General features: G+C 42.4%; 1 protein-coding gene across 5 annotated transcripts in view; it reads right to left on the bottom strand.

Moving 5' to 3' along the window:
- PDZD2 (PDZ domain containing 2) overlaps positions 1 to 21946 on the bottom strand; it is a 1178280-nt gene that overhangs the window by 420248 nt on the left and 736086 nt on the right. For all 5 annotated transcript variants that reach the window (XM_085630570.1, XM_085630578.1, XM_085630563.1 and 2 more), the window contains one exon: positions 19830 to 20262. In XM_085630570.1, coding sequence (XP_085486696.1) covers positions 19830 to 20262 — 433 coding nt within the window. The remainder of the gene's footprint in view (positions 1 to 19829; positions 20263 to 21946) is intronic.

The following is a 21946-nucleotide window of genomic DNA, read 5'->3' on the forward strand; positions in this document are numbered from 1 at the left end:
GCTTGACCAACAACTCATTCTCTGATGATTTTCAAATTTAAAAAAACTAAAGTCAGACATTGTATTGCATTAACTTCCTGAATTTCACAGAGTATGTTACCTTTGTTCATCACTTTTTCTACAATACCATCTTCACTTGCTAGGCACTCAAGATGCAGCTTCCCTCCGTAACCCTCATTCAGTCTACAATTCTTCGTTCCAACATGAAAACCCTACTTTCACAACAACAACGCAGTCCAGCGTATGGTCCGTTTTTCTTTAAATAGTGCTGGAAAAGCCTATCAAATAAGATTTTATCAAGTAAGAAATGATAGTGACGCTGGACAGCCTGAACAATAGAAAGCCAACACATTTTCCTTGGTAAGAGTCAACTCTATAAAAAGAAGTGGTTATCTTCATGAGCAATAGGGAATAACCAATAAACTATTTAGGAAATGTGCTCCATTCCTTTTAGAAAACTTTGATTTGTTTGTATTAAAAATGTATAGAATACAAATCTGCCGCCCTTTTATTGTGTTATTTCAGCAGGTGCTAAAGCAAAATATGTATACAATTGTATAGGTTAAAGAGATCACAATATGGAGTCTGGACAGTACTTAATTGTCTAAGGTTCAAAAGTAAGAGGTTGGATCAAATTATAAGATAATAGTGCAATGTAAATACTTTTTTAAACCACTGTTGTCTATATTTTGTAAATACTGTAAATATAATCTGTATTTATGTGTATTATTTGTAGCCCTGAAGACTCCGAGAGGACGAAACGCGTTGGCTACGGTTTTATCTTGTTGTGAAGAAAGAAATTCACGAATAAAAGAAGGATTGAAATACCTGCTGAATCCGTGTTCTTTCATACATGTGTGATATATGGTAGAAAACTGTAATTGAGTGCAGGACTGTATTGTTGTTGTGATTTTTGTAGGGTTCTCTAACCCTAGGAGGTTTAAGGGTATTGAGCCTCAGGTCCGTTGCACCAAAAGATATAATACATTGCCCCACTATAGTGATAAGTGCAGTCCCAAATTGCCTCATACCCTGTGTTTTTGCATTTTTTTTTAAATCCTACTTTGGCTGAAATAAAAATACAATTACTAAAAAGGACTACTCCAGATATGTTCTGCTTTCTTTCTTTGTACTTCATTTTGAGGATACCTTTAATTAATAAGTGAAAGGATATCTAAAGAGCTATCTAAAAGGTAGCAAACCAATAAATGCAGAGGGGATACATTTGAATCACCTTTGTCCAAAATGAGCCGTTTTGTAGGGCCTTCGACTAATACACAACTGATTATAAAATACACAATCACCTTTGCTGAAAGCAGAATATTGTAAGATGCAACAACATGGTGTATAGGATCTTGCAGCCAACTATCTGAGCTGAATAGAGAAGCTGGTTAATTAACTACAGATTAAGAATTATGGAACTGATGTACTATTCCCATATGCAAACTGGGGATTTGGAATTTTCAAACTGACTGTTTTGCGAAGGGAAAAGCTACTTGTGATGCAACATATGTAATAGCAGGTCACATCATGGATTGCACCTTGGAAGTGGGTTGCAAAAAGCCCTGCAAAATGAATATATCATTATTTCCCCGTGATTAGCCTCAAGCGCAACGCAAGCGGCCTGCAAAGGACAGCAGACCCTACATTTGCATTACCAAATGGGAAAAAAGAAAAAAAACGTTTTAAGCTTGCTACGCCCATTCAAGGGAACAGTGCATTGGCACATCGTCCCCTTTACAAATCAGTTGCTACCCTCTTTGGTTGCCCCTCTTATCAATGGTTTGCAACCACTATTGCAGTCACAAACCACTGATACATTCCTTTCTGAATCACAAACAGGAAGGGGCAGCTCTTCACCATCCTCTCCGATTTGCAGGCTGGAAAGGGATGCAATGCAGACAGAGTGGAAAAGGAACTCGTAAAAGAGATTTTGTAAATAGTAAAAATGCAATTTGAAGTCGGAAACCCAGAGTTCTTGCAAATCACAGGACTTGCAACAATAAAATACCGTTGTACATTGGAAGGGGAAATCACACAATCCCCACCGGTACCACAATTTGGATGAAGTTATAGTAAAACGAGGAGACAGATGCCTGAAGTTCTGGCATTTGATATTCGGTTCCAATTCCATACGGTTTTTAAGGGGATCCCCGCTGCCTCTGGTACTTTGGAAAAAAGAGCAGTTTACTGGTATCTATTCCATACTACTTTTAATTAATCAATTTCTCGCTTTCAAAACTATAGTAGCCAGATTTGTGTCCTCAGAAAGGCCAGGCTTTATTTTCATGGTATTTTGCTATTTATTTTGGTATTATCCAGAAGTGTCCTGATCTTCTTTTACTTCTGATACTGGATGACTGAATTACATCTGATCATCCTCCTACATGCCAGGTTTCAGTTCCTGTGCATCTTCTGTATACCTATGATTCTTAATGTGTCCCTGCATTGTTGTAAGTCTATCTCTTGAATATTATGGCTAAGGTCATCTTTGTAATTATTGCTGTTTTGTTGAGAAATATTCTAGATGTTTTTCTGGGAAACAAAATAAGGATGTGTCTTCAAACTAAGATAGTACTGAAGTGATGACGTCATCCAGTTGCTCAACATAGTTCCATGATGAACAGCACCCTTAGATTTCCCTCCCCGTTCAAGTAGTGTCCTGTCCCCCGAGACAAGACATTGATGCAAAGCCATCATGTTTTTGGTAACTAGTATTTGAAGATGACACTTTCCAGACACCTTCTGACAAACGGTTTGTATTTTTTCTACACCCTTAACTCTATATACAACATCATACTGAAAACAAAACTGCCACTTACACCTTCTACTGAAAGGAAAAGTATATTTTGAGAAGGATGATTTCAGGACAGTTGTGCATGCCCTTGTTTTTTTACACATTAAAAGGGAACTGGGGGGTGTGGCCAGGGAAGACAGCCAACAGGACAAGCCCTTAAAGAGCTCCGTCTCCTTACAGCCTAATCCTATATGATACTGCCTTTAGATTCAGCTGCTGGTGCCATCCACACACTAAGCTGTATCTATAACCCTGTGCGATTACTACTGGTGGGTCCTTAACTCTTCGTAGACGCTCCTGCTGCTTTGGAGGTAGGGAGCACCCAGAGGTCTGGAGAACTGCTCGGACAGTCTTGACTGCGTGTTGATTCCCGGCCCTATGCTGAGTGACTTTGCCAGGGCCCCCAGCGATGTGGAGTGAGGGGCTCACGCCCGGCAGACGGGCTTCGGCTGACATCGTGATTGATCCCGGGGGCCCTGGAGTCAGGAAGTGGGTCGACATGGTGGCCTCAGCGGCAAGTGCTACATCAGCCCACCAGGCCCCTTCCCTTGGTGTGATAAGTGTAGGGGAGGCCGGGGGTGAGTGGGTTGCGAGCCGACTTGGGGTCCCCTTGTGGCCGAATCCTGGCCTTCAACATCTCTTTTTACCAGCCTGCTGGAGCCGCGTGGGAATTGTCTTGGCTGGAGCGGGCACCCTTTGGGAGGGTTGGAGAGCCTCAACTGAATCCACGCCTATTAGGTCTTCCCTCAGGGGGATCGGCACTGATCCGCGGCTGTCAACCTTAAAATGGGGAGGAGGCCTGGTTCCTGGTGAGTTTCTGGGGCAGAGGCAGGTCAATGGTGGTGCCTGGGGGTGTTTTCTGTGGGTCAATACTGTCCCCCCCTTCAGCTTAGACCTTCATACAATGATGGGGAGTATTTGGCATCCTGGAGGTGGGCCTAGGGTTAGACACTTGGTCCAAGGCCACTTTTCAGGGCATTCACCCGTTGTTCCTTTGCTGCCCGCCGTGGTGGTAGCTATCCCGCCCAGTCTCTGACTTGCGGATGGTCCCTGTGCATTTACTGGCCCTGGCATGGGCCAGTAAATGCACAGGGGCCCTGCATTATCCTCCCACATGCCTTGAGCCGGAGCTTCATTGTCGCGATGCCTTCGAGCAGAAAGCCTGCCTCTCCTACATCTTTGCCACTGACACAACCGGTAGGATTTCCTGTGCTGGCCTTCTCCTTCTTGGCCACGTCATGGAGAAGGACAGACCTCAGAGGCACCAGCAGGGTCTTACCATCACAGAGTATACTCTTCCACGTCAGTCTACTCATAGACTCACTCACCAGAAATCCTTGGAGACTCCGGAGCGCCATGAGCAACCTTCTAGAGCAGACCTCCTGGAGGCTATACACTGCTCTAGAGCAGCACTTGAGGGGCAGATAGCAGGAGTCTCCATTGAGGTTAATTTGTTGTGCGCTGGCCATCGCAAGGTCGCAGATAAAGTGGAGAATGCAGAGACCAACACCTGTTGTTTTGAGGTGCGTCTCCAAAACAACAGGTCTCCCAGCTGTCAGTCGTCCCGAACACCTTGGAAAAACGCACGGAGGATGCGGGGGGGTGTTCACGTCAAAATAATGTGCACCTGTTGGGTTTTCCAGAAAGGGTGGAGTGCCAGTCAGCAGAGCAGGTCCTGGAAGACTGGGTGAGACACATACTGCATCTTAACGATCTATCCAAGCTCTGTCATTGAAAGGGTGCATAGGCCATTGGCTCCGGCCCCTCCTATGGGGTCACCGCCGTGGATCTTAATTACACAAAAATCCTAAATTATAGGGACAGAGATGCAATCCTAAGCGCCGCTAGGGAAACGGCCGTCCTGCAATTTGAAAACCACAATAATGCATTATATCTGGATTATACCCAAAAAGTGCAGGAGTGGCGCAAATCCTACTTGGAGGTGAAGAAGAAGTTGAGAGAGATGGACATTAAGTATATGCTCCTTTAACCTGCAAAGCTCCATGTCATTACGGCAAGGAAGTCCCATTTCTCTGAGCGCCCCAGGAGGGTGGTCCTGGTTGGATTTGGTGGACAGGATTCCAGTGCGCCCCTTGAGTGATGCAGACCCCTGCAACACCTGCACTGGGCGGCGTGCGGGTAGACGCTAGAGACATAGGGGCGGCGGTCCTCCAGAGGCTCAGGGTTTTGCCCGCATTGTGGCCAGGGATAATGGCACCATAGGCTCTGCGGCTACTGAGAGTGCCCTTGTGCATGAGACATTTATATCTGGCGGGGGGGTTGCTGACACTCCTTCCCAATGTAGTGGCATTGTTCCGGTCACTGTGTCTACTTAAATAGTTCTTGAAATATTGCTGTGTGTTTAGAGGATCTTTTTCCCAATCTGTCACCTCCTTGGGGGTGGGTGGTCTATTGCCACCACTGCTGTTTTGATCCTGGACATCTGGGGTGTCTCCGCTTGCCACTGCGGCATGGTTCTCTGGGAGGTTATGGTAACTACTACTCATTCTGAATGCCACACTGCAGGGACCTGTCCTTTACTCCAAGGGTCCTGGGCATCCCCTCTTGAGGAGGGTGGAGCTTCTGGGGTGGAGGCGCTGGGCTTCCATTGTTTTTTCAATGTATTGTGCATAGAGGTTTGTGCTTTCATGACTTGAGTTGACACTCGTTCGTGTCCTAGGGGGGTTGGGTTGCGATACTGTACGTCCTGACACAACAAATTATTTTGCACTTGTAGGATGATATGGTTCTGCTATACCTGTCCAGGGGGAGGAGGAGGGGTATGTTGTGAGTTCTTTTTTTCTTCTGTTGACCCATGGGTCATTGCCATCATGCAACCCGGGAGGGAGGCATCAGTGTCCAGGTGCACCTTAATTCCTAATGGGTACGATACGGGACTGTGTGGGACCGGGGCAATTACCAGGAACATTATAGGGATCTTTCCTTTCTTTAAAGGCATGCTGTGGACATTGCCTGCTTGTAGGAGATGCACGTCTCTGATACAGAGGCTTGTAAATAGGCCAATAAATGGAGGGGACACCTTAACCAAGCTATTAGACGCTCTCTAGATGTGTGCTCATATGGATCACTCCAGAAGATCTGTTTGCCCTGAGGTACATGGAGGCAGACGTTGAGGGGCATTACCTACTCATCCAGAGCAGACTAGATGGTGTAGACATAGCTACTGTTAATACCTATGGCCCCAACACTGAGCACTGAACACTGAGCAATTGTTTCCAAGAATGCGTGATGTACTTTCACCTGCCCTGGACTGTCATGTTGTTTGGGCAGGTGGCTTTAACTACTTCCTGAACGGTGAGCTCAATAGACATCTTTTTTTTTTTTTTTTAATTGAGCAGAGCAGAGCAACGACATAGTATCCATATACAGAATACAATTTATATTGACAAGGCGTTACAATTACAAAAACACAGTTATTGAGACCTCTAAAAAATATTAAATAGCCTTCCCATCTATGTTCCTTCCTTCCTTCCTTTATATTACTAAAAGTAATAATCAGAGATCTCAACCATGTTTAAGAAGGGACATAATATACTAAACAACAGCAATAAAGTGCTATAGGGAAAGATATAATATCTGTAATAGTGTGCAGCAATTACATAAAGGAAAGTGCTAGTGCTTCTCAAGTATAGTCATTTAGAAAAAAGTGCTAGTGCATCCATTTACAGAGACTACTATAATTTACAACAAGATATGATTCAATTTCCTATGCTTTACCCTAAAATGCCACAGCAATATTTATAAATTCTGTTGAAAATGTGCAAAAATCGCAAAAAAAGCACTTAATTGTAAAAGCTACTACAATTTTAACAACATAACCAAGACATTGTTCAATTTCCTTCATCTTTTTCCAGATTTCTAAAATACTTCCAGTTTTTCTCAAATTTCTTAATGGCCTCCACCCGGCTTGCATATGCTTTTTCAAAATTACAGGTTCTTCTCATTTTCATCCACCACTTCAAGTGAGAGGGAGCATCGGTAGACGTCCAATTCTGTAGGATTAAGGAACGGGCAACCGTACAAGAAATAAATACAAAGGTCTCTTCAGCCCTGCTGGATATTGTTCTATTTTTAGAGATGCCAAACAAAGCCAATTCGGCCTCGAGCTGCATATTCTTGCCCATTGCCCTTCCCAAATCCACAAAAATTGTATTCCAGAATAATTCTAGTTTCGGGCAAGAGAAGAAAATATGGTGCCAGCCACCCTGACCATTAGCAAGACATCTAAAACACTTATTTTCAACTTCCGGGTATCTTTTCCCCAGGGCCTCTGGAGTCAAATAGGCTAACCAACGTGATAAAAAGGCCATCCTTTTAAAGTTAGTCGCTCGCAATGCTTTATTGCCTAGATGACAAATCGTTTCCCAGTCCTTACATAGAAGACTGCATTGTGTCACGTGGTCTATTTTTCTTAGGTGGCTTTCAACCAATGGCATTTGTTTCTGTCGATGTAGCAGCCTATACCAATTCCCTATGCCCATTATTTTGACCCCGTATAGGGCTACCGCTAGTTCAGATGGAGAATTAAAAATGCCATGTATTTTCCTTATAAAATATACGATTTGTAAATATTCGAAAAAAGTAGGTCTATTCGGGCTATTTGCTCTAGTCATCACCTCTTGCCACGAAATCATTCTATTCAGAATAAAGAAGTGTCTTAATTCTTTTAGCCCACACTTTTCCCAATTAATTAGATGATTTTTGTTCAATTGGAGCCAGAGATCGAAACATTCCCTCAAACTCAGAAATTGCATGCCGGAGGAGTCTGTTTTTAAAAAAAAAAAACTGAAGTCTGAAATAATATTCCCTTAAGGTCTTATATCGGGTTTTTTGGGGATATTTGGAAGTCTTTCGGAACACTTGTAAGTTGGAGCCATTTTCTTGTAGCATTTTATCCAAAAAGAAGCTATCACGCTTATATGTCGAACCCATCAGTCCCGCCACTATGTCTAAAAAGGCGGCCTCATAATATATTTTCACATCTGGTAGGGCCAAGCCGCACTGTGCAGTACATAGTTGTACTATTGGCAATTTAACCCTAGAAAATTTTCTCCCCCATACGAAACTTCTGAACATCGTCTCTATTTCTTTAAAAAAGGAGAACTTGATTTTTATAGGGATATTACTAAATAAAAATATGAGCAGCGGAAGTATTGACATTTTGATTAGGGAAACCCTGCCCACAATTGAGAGTGGTAATAAAAGCCATTGATCGAAAAGTTTCTTGATTTTATCTTTCATCCTGATGTAATTTAATTCATACAGCTGATGGTATTGAGAGTTGATGTAAATTCCTAAATACCTAATCGGATCTTTATTGGCTGCTTGAGTCCTTAAGCCAGATGGAAGATAATTTAGATCAGTATTTAATGCGAGTATTTCTGTTTTATTAGAATTTATTTTGTAGCCACCAATTTGCTCAAATTCTCTAAATTCTCTTAACACACTCTCTATATTTTCTTTATTGGGCATCAAATATAAAATAATGTCATCGGCAAACAATTTTATTTTGGACATTCGGGAAACCGGAGATCGAATAGCAGCATTGTTTCTGATATTGATTACTAAGGGTTCAATAAAAAAAGTAAAAAGCAACGGTGAAAGAGGACATCCCTGCCTGGTCCCTCTATTAATTTTTATCGAGCCAGCTGTTTTCGTATTGATAAAAACCTGGGCCGAGGCACCTTGATAAATGTTACGTAACATATCAACAATCTGGGCAGGGAATCCAAATTGTCCTAGGGTAAAAAACAGGGTACTCCATTTAACTAAGTCGAAAGCTTTTTCGGCATCTACCATAACAATACATGTCGAGTTGGTATTAAAATAATCTAAAGCTTGTATTAGGAATTCGGTGTTTGCTGCCATGGATCTACCGGCTATGAATCCGGTCTGGTCGCTATTAATCCCCTCTTGAGCCGCAAATGTAAAACGTTTGGCCCATATTTTCATTAAAATGTTATAGTCGGAGTTTAAAAGACTTATGGGCCGGTATGAATTAATGTCTTCGGGATTTTTGTCTTTCTTTACGAATGACACGATTATCGCCTCTTTAAATGTTGCCGGTATATGACCTCCCTCTTTGATGTTATTAAATAATTGTTTCAGAGGAGTCAGCAGTTCCTTTAAGAATAGTTTATAAAATTCGATGGGAAATCCATCTTGTCCACATGCTTTTCCCCCGGCTGTTTCTTTTACAGAAGTTGATATTTCTGCTGTTTCAATCTCTAATTCAAGTTGGGAAAACCGACTCTCAGAAAGTTTAGGAATTGCGACGTTGGAAAAATAATTAAAAATCATATCGTCGCCTGTTAAATACTCCGTTGAGTAAATACTGTGATAATGTTCAACAAAAATCTGTGAGATCCTTTCCCTATCAACTTCGTCTCGACCGGACTGAGGGTCTTGTATCTTTAAAATGAATGCTGACTCATGTTTTTTCCTTGTTGTATTTGCTAACAATTTGCCTATTAGCTGGTTTTCTTCATAAACCTTTTGCTGGTACATTTTGGAACTACAGATCTCTTCTAAGACGAAAAAATCCCGCAAGATGATTTTTGCCTGTTCAAATTCATTGGGACATTTCCGGTCCCGAAGAATATGTTCTTTTTCAACTGCAGCATGAAGTTGAGCCATTTTGAGCAATCTTACTTTTGCCTGGGCCGCCGTATAGGCGATAATCTGACCACGGGCAGCAGCTTTAAACCCACCCCAAACCGAAAACACATCAGCGGTGTTTAAATTTAACTTAAAAAATTCCAAGATCCATTCCCTGAAATCCTTTACCCAGTCCTGATTTTGGAGGAGAGTGCGGTCGAGCTGCCACCTCGGCCGCTCCCCTTTCCCACCATCTATTACAATCGTAAATTCAATTCTGGCGTGATCAGAAAAAGGATTGCACCCACTATCAATTTTTAAAATTCGAAGGGATCTTGATATAAGATAAACATCGATTCGAGATGCAGTTGCAAAGCGATATGAATAACAAGTAAACTTTGTTTCTTCAGGATTCCTAAGTCGCGAAGGATCTACCAGTTGATATTCTTTTTTGAGGACCTCCACAACTCTTAAAGTATTTGGTTTTAGTTGTTTTTTATTTTTATTTGATGTATCTTTCTTCAGGTCTTGTATAAAATTAAAATACCCTCCTACTATATTCTGCCCTGGTGCTCCCCTCAAAAACTCATGAATTTTGATCAGGCTTTCAATCTCATCAGTAACCGGACCGTAATAATTGACAAGATTAAAAAAAATTCCCTGTAACTTAACCATTACCCATATCCATCTCCCCTGTATGTCTCTCTGAACTTGTAGGATTTCCCAAAGTATTTTTCTAGAAAGATAAATTGCGACTCCCCTCTGAGCCAAACCAGCTGATGCAAAAAAAGCGTGGGAGAAAAATCTGGGTAAAAAAAGTTTGGGAGAATTTGATTTTAGGTGAGTCTCTTGAAAATATACTATTTGGGGGTCGGATGATATTAACCATTTTATGAGAGCGCCATACTTTTGCTTATTTAACATACCGTTGGCATTGACTGATAAGATTTTGCAATTGCTAAAATTCATTTAGATTTCTCATTACAGATAACCTTAAGTTTCTAATAATGTAATTTCTATGTTGTTTACTCCTGCTCCTTAACTTTTTTGCTCCGATTTCCCCCCTCCCTCCCCACCCTCCCTTCCACCCCTTTGAATGTGGATACCCCAGCCACGCCAACCACATTTCACCCTTCCCTTCTTTATTCATGGGTGTCATGGTGCTACACCCTGGTGACCCTACTACCCCTATGACCACCCACAAAGCCTCAAAACCATAAAGAGACATCTTCAGCGGCATAACACTAAGCCTATGATGACTTCCTCCTAGGGGGAGGTCAGCGCCTATCTGGGATTGTGCGACATTTGGAGGGATACCCACACCGTCTTTAGGGAATGTACGTGTTATTCCCCAGCATATAATAAGTACAGTAGATTGGATCTTATCTTAATATCCTCACCATTGGGGGTGAGGGCCCTTGCGGTGGCCCACCCATCCATATATTTATCTGATCATGCCCCAGTACTCTAAGAGATTGGATGGGGGCGGATTGCAGTCACCCTTGACCTGGATGTTGCCATCCGAGATTCTTCAAGATGTGGAAAGCAGGGAGACACTGGCAAAGGTGCCACCAGATTTTTTCAAGATTACTTGGTCTTCGCCCAATCAGAGGTCCACAGAATGGGAGTCAATGAAGGCTGTGATCGCGTGGTGTTGTGTCAGCCTCTCCTGTGGGGTTCGACGCACCTTACAGGCCAACCTAATTCAGAGAGAAGAACTGGCGTGATTGCACTGACCTGTCCTCCTATAGATCGCTCATAAAGATCAATACAGACATGAAGGTCCTTGGTAAAGTATTGTCTCTTCAGTTGCGCACCATAATTACCCAAATAATAGATGAGGACCAATGCAGGTTTATCCCTAGTCATAATACTAGTATGAACCTTCGGAGGTTGATGCCTGCCTTACACGAAGTAGAGGACCGAGAGGAGGAGCTTGCCCTAATCTCCATCAATATTGCCAAGGCCTTTGACATTGTTAACTGGCAGTACCTCAGGCAAGCTCTGGAGGCGATGAAGATTGGACCTCAATTTCGGGCATGGGTGCAGTTGCTGTATACAGGTCCCATGGCTAGGGTGGGTAAATTATGCTCTGATAGTTGGCTGATTGGAAGGAGACGCGTCAGTGTTGTCCACGCTCGCCGCTCCTTTTTGCTCTTCCAATTGAGCCTATGGCCGTTTGGATTCAGCAGGAGATGGAACACTGATGGATTACAGTGGGTGACTTACTCACCTAATGTTTCTTTATGCCGATGACACCCTTTTTTATCTCACGGCCCCAAGACGCTGACCTCTGCTCCTGCTGGGGCACTCAGATATATTTGGAGAACTATCTAGCCTCTGGATCAATTACAATAAATCTTTGGTGTTTCTCTTGATGGCACTTCTTTTCTGAGATCCGGTGATGTTGCCGGAATTGCCCCTCTGGTGGGAAACAAAATGGTTAATTACCAGTAGGAGTAGATTTGCAGCTTGAAGTTTTCTGGATTCACATGCTGTGCATTATTCCGCCATCTAGTGGTTGGGTCCAGAATAATAGTTTTGTTTTTTTCTTGTTTGGGGCATCGTCGACCACCATGTGGTGCTAGGTCAATCCCTTGTGTGACGTCAGATGGTGCCCCAGAAGTTCCTGTGTGTGGTAGCCATCTTTGGATAATTTTTCCCCCTTTTCCTTTGTAGGGAATGTTTTAAATTCTGTTGTCTTTAGATGACACTTTTTCAGTTTCTGTGTTATAATTTCCCACTTGTTAGTATTCCTCGTTATAGGGGAGGTGGGTAGGTCGCTCTTCAAGCTGCAAAACTACTCCTACTGGTAAATATTTCGTTTTGCAGCACGAATCTTTTTCTGGATTCACATGCTGTGCATTAGATTATGTAGTGGTTTCTCCCTCCTTGGGGAAGCTGTGGTAAGATGAGGAAGACTTTGCGAACAGGTGTTGAAGTACTTTTTGTTGTATTTGCGCTTCCTTATTTGTCTGTATATCCACACAGTAATGCTTGGTGAATGTATGTGGAGATGCCCATGTTGCTGCTGCACATATAGTGTCTATTGGCACGTTGGCCTTGAACGCTAGGGTTGCTCCCTTTTTACTTGTTGCATGTGCTTTTGAGTGTGTCTTCAGGGTTTTCCCAACTGCGGTAGAGCATATTTGGGTTGTTTCTATAATTCAACGAGCAATTGTTCCTTTTATCACAGGTGTTCCTGTTTTGGCATTTGAGTATGAAACAAACAACTGATTGTTTTTACTAATTGTTTTGTTTCTTGTAGATAGTACAATAAGCTCCCCCTTATGTCCAGGGCATGGAGGCTTCTTTCTAATCATGTATGTGGATCCTTGAAGAAAACTGCTAGCTGTATGCTTTGGTTCAAGTGGAATCTGCTCACTACTTTAGGTAGGAATTGAGATTTTGTCCTTAAGATAACCTTGTCCTTGTGGATTTGCATGTATGGTTCTTCAATAGTTACTACTTGTAGTTCACCTACTCTTCGTAATGATGTTATGGCTATTAAAAAGGCAGTTTTGATGGTGATTTATTTGAGTTCTGCCTTGTGCAGGGGCTCGAATGGCTCTGTCATTAGTTGTGTTAGGACTGTGTTTAAGCTCCACATAGGTGTTGTAGACTTTCTTGGGGGTGCAATCCCCTTTGATCCTTCCAGGAATCTTTTGATGACTGGTGCTGTGAAGAAATGTTTGCATGATTTTCCCCCTGGTATAAGCTAAAATTGCCGCTAGGTGCACCTTGAGGCTTGAATAGTTGATGTGACTGTCACTGTGAAGCATGCAATCAGGTGTCAGATATATGAGCACTGTTTCTTGTGTGGAGAATAAGCTTAGGGTATTGTTCTTTGTGCACCATGTGGTGTACCATTTCCACTGTGCTGCGTTGCATTGTCCTGTTGTTTCTTTTCTTGCTTCTTTTAGTATTTCCAATATTCTTTGAGATAAGTTCAAATGTCCAAACTCTATGTATTAAGGCACCAGGCTGCTAGGCTGAGCATCACTGGTCCCGGGTAAAAGATTTAGCCCTCTTGCATACTGAGGAGGTAATTGTCTGCTTTGAACTTGCTCTTTTGTCCTTTGGACAGTTCGAGCAGACTGGAGTACCAGGTTTGCCTTGCCCATTGAGGGACTATGAGTATTAGATTTGTTCCTGGTTGTCTGGATTTTTCTAGGACTCTTTGTATTAGAGGGATTGGCGGAAAAGCGTATGCAAATGTCCCTGACCGGCTTAGTGACAGAGCATTCCTTTTTGATAGGTTGTGATGAAAACTGGAGGCAAAGAATTAACATTTCATTTTCTCCATTGTTGCAAATAGGTCTATCCCCGGGGTCCCCCAGAGGTTGAATATGTGTTGCAGGGTTCTCAGATTCATTTCCTTGTGCGAGCTGCTGTTTTGTCTGCTCAGTTGATCCGCTTCTGTGTTGTATTTCCCTGGCAGGTGTATTGTTTGTAGGTTGATTTTCATTGAATTGGCCCACTTCCAAATTTCTTGTGCTAGTTTGCTTAGTGTGAATGACTTTGTACCTCCTTGTTTGTTGAGGTAGAACATAGTTGTGATTAAAATGGTTTTCTTCCCTATGTGTGCTTGGAATGCTTTCTGTGCCAGGAACACCGTCTTCATCTCTAGGAAGGTGATGTGCTTTATGGAGCCGGGTCATTCCATTGGTCCCGCACTTTCAGGTAACCTGAATATGCTCCCCAACCTTTGTGGGATGCATCTGTTTTAATGGTCACTGAGGGAGTTGGAGTCTTGGAAGGTCTGCCTAGTGTTATGTTCTTGGATGCCCACCATTGTATATCTGTCTAAACTTTGAGTTACAACCACTAGATCTTCCCAACTCTCTGTGGCTTGTGACCAACTGCTGCAAAGCCGCTCTTGAAGAGGGCGCATGTGAAGGCGTGCACGAGTGCTGAGGGGGATGCATGATGCTATCATGCCCATGAGACTCATGATCGCCCTCCCTGTCAAAGACTGACCCTTCTGGTACAGGCAAATTTCTTGTTTGATGGCTCGTATTCGTTTTTGTGTCGGGTATGCCCGTGCAATCTTTGAGTTTAATCTTGCCCCAAAAAAGGTTTTTTCTTGTTCTGGCGTTGTGGATGATTTTTTGTGGTTTATTGAAAACCCCAAGTCTTGGAGTGTGTTGATTATCTGATGAACATGTGCGTAACATGTTTGCTTTGATTTTGATTTTATTAGCCAGTCATCTGGATAGGGTTAGACCGGGAACCCCTCTCTATTAAGGGATGCTGCAACTGCCACTAGGCATTTTGTGAAAACTTGCTGTGCTGATTTTATCGTGAAAGGGAGGACTTTGAATTGGTAGTGAGTGTTCTTGTGGAAGCACCTGAGGTATTTCCTGTGGGCTTGGTTCATGGGGATGTGTAGATAGGCATCCTTTAGATCTATTGTTGCCATGTAGTCTCCTTTTTGTAGTTGTGGGATTATTTCATACAATGTCATCATTTTGAAATGTTGCATGCAAATGAATTGGTTTATGAATCTGAGATCGAAGATTGGTCTTAGTGTGAGGTCCTGCTTTGGGACTAAGTATGGTGAGTAGTTTCCTTTGTAGTGTTCCCTTTTTGGAATCTGTTCTATTGCTTGTTTTTTCAGGAGTTGCTTTATTTCTAATCTTAACTGTACAAGTTCGGATTTGAGGAACTTTTTCTTCTTTAGAGGGTTTGCTGGAGGCTTGTTTGTTAATTCTATACAATATCCATGTTGTATCAAATTTAAAATCCAACTGTCTGTTGTTATGTTTTGCCATTGTTGAAGGTGGCTCCCACTGGTGTTGTGTGTGGGTCCTCTGTTGTAGGCAAGTCACTTTAAATATGCTCCTTCACCTCTCGAGGACGTCCGCCTGCCTCTTCCTCTGCCGCGAAAGGGCTGGTTTGACTGCTGTCCGCTACCTTGATTTTGTTGTTGTTGTTGCAGCTTCTGGACTGCTGAGAAAACCTCCTCTTTTGAAGGTGACCATAGCTCTGGCCGTTTCATTATCTTTATCTGTTGTAAGACTCATCTACTTTCTTTCCAAAGAAGGCGTCTCCTGTGAAAGGTCTGTTAATAATTGAGGTTTGGACCTCTTGCTTGAAGCCTGATATTCGTAGCCAGGCATGCCTTCGTAACGTGGTACCTGTACACATTTTATTATCACTGCAGGCAACTGTTGTTGAACTGTTATCCCCTATGGGTATACAGTTCTATCAAGAAGCCAGATGTCCTTATCACACGGCCTCTAGGTATCTTGTCTATTCTTGTTCTCACTTAGTCGGGTGGAATATCAAAGATATTGAAGAAAACGCCTCACTCACTAATAGTGACATGCTTCATCATAGGCGTTTTTCTCCACACCCAGATAAGGTGGTACTATCTGGGCGGACTCAACCAAAGATGTTTTTGGGAGTTCTTATACAAGATAATAACTGGTTAAGCAGGGAACCAGATGTTGGGATATATTAAAAATACCTACAGGTATACCTCATTCAACTATTTTATTATTGGGGTACTTGTGGTATCATTAAAATCGTGTACTGGGGTTCTTTTGAAAATAATTATTTCAAATGTACCCGCGGTTATAGTGCCAACATGTTTCGGCCCACGTTGCTAGCCCTTTCGGGTCTGGGGCCTTCGTCAGGGCTTTTGTTTTTTTGTTCCTTATTTTAAGGTCCCTGCCTTGTGTTTACGCATTTACTACATGCATACCAATCATGAGGCCTATTGCACTCACCTGGACTCTTGAACTCAATATCCAATAGATTTTCTACAAGATCAAGAAACGAAACGAAAGGGATATAAACATATGCACACCGTTATATGTTTCTTCGTACTTTGGTATCCCTGTCATTGTTTTTTTCTATTTTCGTGCGATATCTATGTAAACACCCCGACTAAGTGCTCATTTATCTTTGGTGTTATTGTTCACATTTTTTCTCATCAGTTACTTTTCACTTTGTGATTTTTCCAAACCCCACACTGTGTTCATTAAAAAACCTTTTTAAAACTCTCAATTGTGAATCACCTTCCCACACGCATATGTGTAATTTTTTTCATCATTCACACGCGTGCCAATGTGTCTATTTTCACACTCTCCATGCTACACTATTGTTGTGTTCGGGGGTTGCCCCACTCCCATGGTTTCACTGTCTCTTTAAAGTATATCATTTCGAACGATACCTTGTTAACCATTAATTTGTGTCTTTTTTCTCTCACCTACTGGTAGATGCTTATTAGCATCATGCAGGTCTCGTGTGTACACATTTGTCTGCTGGCTGTATCGGCTGCATCAAAGGCAGATTTTAGGCAGGTATTGGCTATGTTTTTACCTTCTTGTACAATGGATTTTGCTCTTGTCTTCTTCTGGGAGATGTTGTTCATGGGTTCCTCAATGTTATCCCATTGTTGGTGGCCATACATGTTAAGAAGAACATTGGAATTTGCAATGTGCCATCGTGTTGCTGCTCCTTTTTCCATTTTTCTCCCCACCATGTCCATTCTCTTGCTCTCTCTTTCAGGGGGTCAGCCAGCGGCAGAGTGGGCGTTGCCCCTCTTTCTTGCTGTGGTGACCATGATCGAGTCTGTTTCCCTGGATGTATTTAGGGTCTTTTGAGGAGGGTTTATATTTATTTTCCACTCTTGTTGTTAACCCCTTTGCTGAGGCTGGTTCTCTGAAGGCTTCTTTGCCCTGATCTAGAATGCTTGGTAGCATTGGGAGATATTGTGTCCCCTTGGTAGAAGGAGTCAAAGTCTCTAGAAGGAAGCATGAGTCTGAACACAGCCGGGGGAGGACTATTGAACGAACATTGGATGGGGTAGAGACACTGTGGCAAAAACACTATTTTTGAGATACCCATCCAACCCATAAGGGAAGGGGGAGGGTGTTCCAGAATTGAATGGAAGACCAGACGCCCTCCGTGAACCTGACAAAGTTATACTGCAGGTGCTTCTGCCTTGTGTGCGCCACCACCACCCCAGGTAATGGAAACCATCTGTTTTGCAGCGTGAATCCTTTTCTGGATTCACATGCTGTGCATTATTCCGCCATCTAGTGTTTGGGTCCGGTATAGTCTTTGTTGTGTTTTTTTTTTCTTGTTTGGGGCGTTGTCGACCACTATTTGGTGCTAGGTCCATCCCTTGTGTGACCTCAGACGGTGCCCCGGAAGTTCCTGTGTGTAGTAGCCATCTTCAGATTCTTTTTTCCACCGTTGAGTCTGGAACGAAAGGCAGACTCTCCGAAGATTTGGAAGAAATCCTCGAAAGAATCACAGAATTCGACTAGGTACCACCGATCATCGACTACGAACACACTGGAGAACAGAAAGAACCTCCGGAGACCACATTTTCTCATCAAGTACCACCGACATGAAGCACACAGATTGACAGAGGGTGAGGTAGGGGCCATGGAAAAAACTCCTTTCAAATTCTGCCCTAAGTGTCACCAAAAATTTGCCCAGCACGATCCACACGACGTCTGTAACCTCTGCCTATCAAAGGATCACAAGGATAAGGACTGCGAGGCCTGCGCGGTGTTTATGTCAAAGACACTCAAGGCACGCCGAAAGAAGACCACTACGCAGCCATGTTACAGAGCCAAAAACAACCGTTGTTGAGGGACTTAGGCCTCTCATGCGATGAGGACGAGCAAGGTGTACCCACAGAATCAACGCACGGAGGCTCAGACGTCGAAATACTCGAAGGAGGAGGCGAGAAGAGGCATCCCGCGAAGAAAGCGATGAAGGACACAGAGAATAAGACGGACAAGGTAAGAAACCCACAACTGTCGGAACCCAAGGGCCACAAAAAGAAGGCACAGGTTTACATACGTGGAATGAGCTAAGGAATCCATTTATTGCGGTATAAAGTCTTACGTACACTCTTCCCTAACACATATGCTGATGGTACATGTATGTTTGATCTCTCTGTGCCAAAGTTATTGATAGCGAATGTTGATGTTTTCAATACAGATGTTTTTAAAATAAATAGATACATAAATACATTTAAAAAGGGGGGGAATTGCTACCGTAGCAGATCCTTTTGAACCAATGTTGCCCAATTGCATCTGCCCTTTAATCAGTTGCTTGCCTGGTCTTTGGTGCTAAATAAAAAATCACACTACTCCCATTCTGATGGACCACGAGTGGTCTCCTGCAGAAGCCTGGATTGCTTTTCAGATAGCTAGCATTACATTTAAAGCTCTAAACTTTGATCAATTGATATCTCTAGAAGACTATTTTTAATGGCTCGCGATGCACGATGAACACAGAATAATTTTGGAGACCCCTCGACCTCGAAAAAAGAAACATTGGAACCTCCCATCCTTCTACGTTGGACCAAATTAACTGTACCCTCCTGGAGGACATTAGTCTAGTCTAGCTTCTGGATAATTCAACTTTCAGAAGACCAAGAAATGTATTTATAAATCTGGTTTTCCTACTTTAATTAATGGTATTGCTGTATTTCTGGGTTTATATAACAAATGTTTGTTCTTACCGTTCCTTTGTACTCCTGTGTAATTAGTTCTGTAAACTGCGAGAGCTCCACTATCTTAATTACACACACTTGATAGTGCCTTTCATTTTTGGGAAGCATAATTGTGAACTGAAGAGAGAGGTTAAGTTTCAAACCATCTTTCCAATCTACCTTCCCTTTGCAAATCTCTGAGACAGTCCACCAATGTGTAAATGTACCCACTGAACAAATAATTTACACTAGCGAACATACTCTTGAATTTCCAGTGGAATAATATACGAGACACACAGTTCTGAGTCACCTGGTATTCCCTCCTGTTGGGAAACTATTGGAATAATTTTCAGACTATTCAGAATTAAAATTCAACTGATTGCATGCTTCACAGTAAGAGTCAGGGGTTGATATTTTCATGTTGATTCCACAGAGAATCAATAAATACTTTCTTATACAAGTGTATCAATGAAAACATATATGTTCAAACCACAACAATTTGAATGACCTATTTCCATCAAACTCTGCGATCACGCTCCACAGATGATACTTAGCATGGGATTGTTTAATACTAACAACTTCTCCCTAACACACATTCCGAGGCTGTAACTACACCAGCTTTCACCCTGGACTGAACATAAACAAAAGCAACAGAAATAACAATTCACATGTACTGGCCATGAAAAAGATAGTAGTATCGAGAAACATTTTTAAGTGCAAAATATCATATCTGAGGAACTAGTATGGTTACACTGTGTTAAAAAAAAAAGTGAATTACTACTAATTGGGTGACACCAGTGGTCACCACTCTAATACCAGTTTTGTGATTTTGGGATCTAAATTCCAGCTAAATGAAATGATCATTTTATGAAGTATAGCAAAATCTCACCAGCATGCAGTATGCACAATAAATCTAGGTATGTTCATCTTTAACCATGGAACAAAACCTACCTGTGCAAAAGGGTCATTTGATTTACTGCCCACCCTTCCACCATCTGAAACGCGAGAGGGGCATGGTGAATCGGGATAGGAGGACTCCACCCCATGCAGTTTTCTAACCATGTCAACGTCTTCCCTTGACAAATTTGATTGCAGCCCGTCCACCTCCATAGGGGTGTGACATCCATTCTCTGGCTCTGAATCTTGGTCCCCTTTACTGTCTCGGTCGTCCTTATTGGTGGCTGCCCTGGTGATGACACCAAACTTTCTCGTCCTTTTGCCATTCTGTAGGACTTTGACACTTGGTTGTGAGGTAGGAGGCGCTTTGGGTTCACATATACTGCTATTGTTTGAACTTGAAGGAGGAAGAGGGGCTTTGCGTTTAATGCGACGCAACATGATCAGGTAGATGGATCCGCCATTCCAACACTGTTCGGCCAGGTAGCTGCAATAAAAGGAGACACATTTTAATTAAAAAGGATTCGGTCTGACTACATCCAAAGACTTTGCATATCAACTCATATGGTGCAGTGGCATTTTTAAATACATAATCTCCAAATCAATTCACAACACTTGCCAGAACCCATAAAACAGAATATCTGGGATATTAATATGTAAAAGACACCTTGTTCGGTTGTGAAGAAAACAGACAAGAAATCTTTTAGGAGTTGACCATCTGCAATGGATTCTTGGTATAACTATACTTCACAGCAATACTTATGGAAAGAAAGGTTTAGGGAAAGTACATATGCTGACATAATGATTTTCTGTAAAAAGTTTACCCCTGGATTTCTTGTCCCATCGTAGGTTTGAAGATGACCTACTCAATGATGTGTTTTTGACATCATGGAGTTAGATGGCGAGTGTTGAATTTAACAACTCAACTCAGAGAGAAGAACACATATCAATAAAGGAAAATGAACTATGGCCTCAAGAGGCAGGCTACTTCTCTGCCCATACCCTGACAACCCCCAGTTTCCAATATATGTACATGGCAGGTGCAAAACCATCACAATCACACCGCTGTGTAGAGTACTTCTTCACTTTTTCCTTTGCACCAACAAAAAAATCAATCAACAAGGCAACTTTTGTGAAAAACTGCATTTGCATATGAAATGCTTTCTCGATCTTAAATAATTCTTCTTAGAGTCCCTGCAATCAGTTTTTGTATGCGGAAACAAAATGCACAACTAGCTATCTGTTTGGTTGCCAACACCAGAGGAAGGACGTGTACTGAAACATAAATAAATGAAGAAAGAGAGCTCCTATTTAGATCTACAAACGAGTTTGTGCTTCTCATATCCTCCAGACATACTGAAATCCAGATGTGGTGAGTGCAGCTATGTGATGTCACGCCTCTTCTTTCCATTCATCTATCACTGCATAATGATGCTCGGCAGGTGGGCCATGGGACATGCCGCTGGAAAACTACTGGGCCTCGTAAACTAACCGTGCATAGACTGTAAAGCGCGCCAGCCCTGCTACTTAAGTTTCAATAACTCCTGCACACATGAGAACATCCCTATGGGTCTAGGAAGGTTTTCCTTTTCCTGGTGTTGGCAGACTCATTTTCTACCTTGGTCATAGATCTGCATGGGAACACTTTCCCTCTACAAATACTTGGAAGCTTAGAAAGTAAAAACAGAGTTTTATGAGCTGCCATAAAACCAGCCCTTTTCACTGGCTCAACATGTTTCTGACCACATCCAGACCAGATAGAAATGCCTCACGCGCCTCAAATGTCTCTCATCCGCACAGAATTCAATTGCGCAACAGTTGGGGAGAATCGCAATGCCCTCGTGTTGTGCCCTATGGGTGCTGCCCGAGGAGATCAGTTGCATCTGAGGGGTTTTGATCAGCTGAGCTGGTGATCACGTGATTATTTCATACACTCCTACCTTGCCTTTCATGCACCCCACTCCAAGTGGATCACACCAGAGCAACGCCTCCCTTCAAAAGCAGATCACAGGAAGTGTATTTAGGGATACAGCACAAAATAACACGATATAATTCAGCATCAAACCTCTTAAAGCATGTACAAAGCGATAGAATCCATCAAAACATTCATTTACTTGACATTACATACATGTTCTATAATCTGTATTAATGAAGGAATTGTTATAAAGCAA

The sequence above is a fragment of the Triturus cristatus genome, chromosome 2_1 (assembly GCF_964204655.1).
Source record: "Triturus cristatus chromosome 2_1, aTriCri1.1, whole genome shotgun sequence".
NCBI classification, from domain to species: Eukaryota; Metazoa; Chordata; class Amphibia; order Caudata; family Salamandridae; genus Triturus; species Triturus cristatus.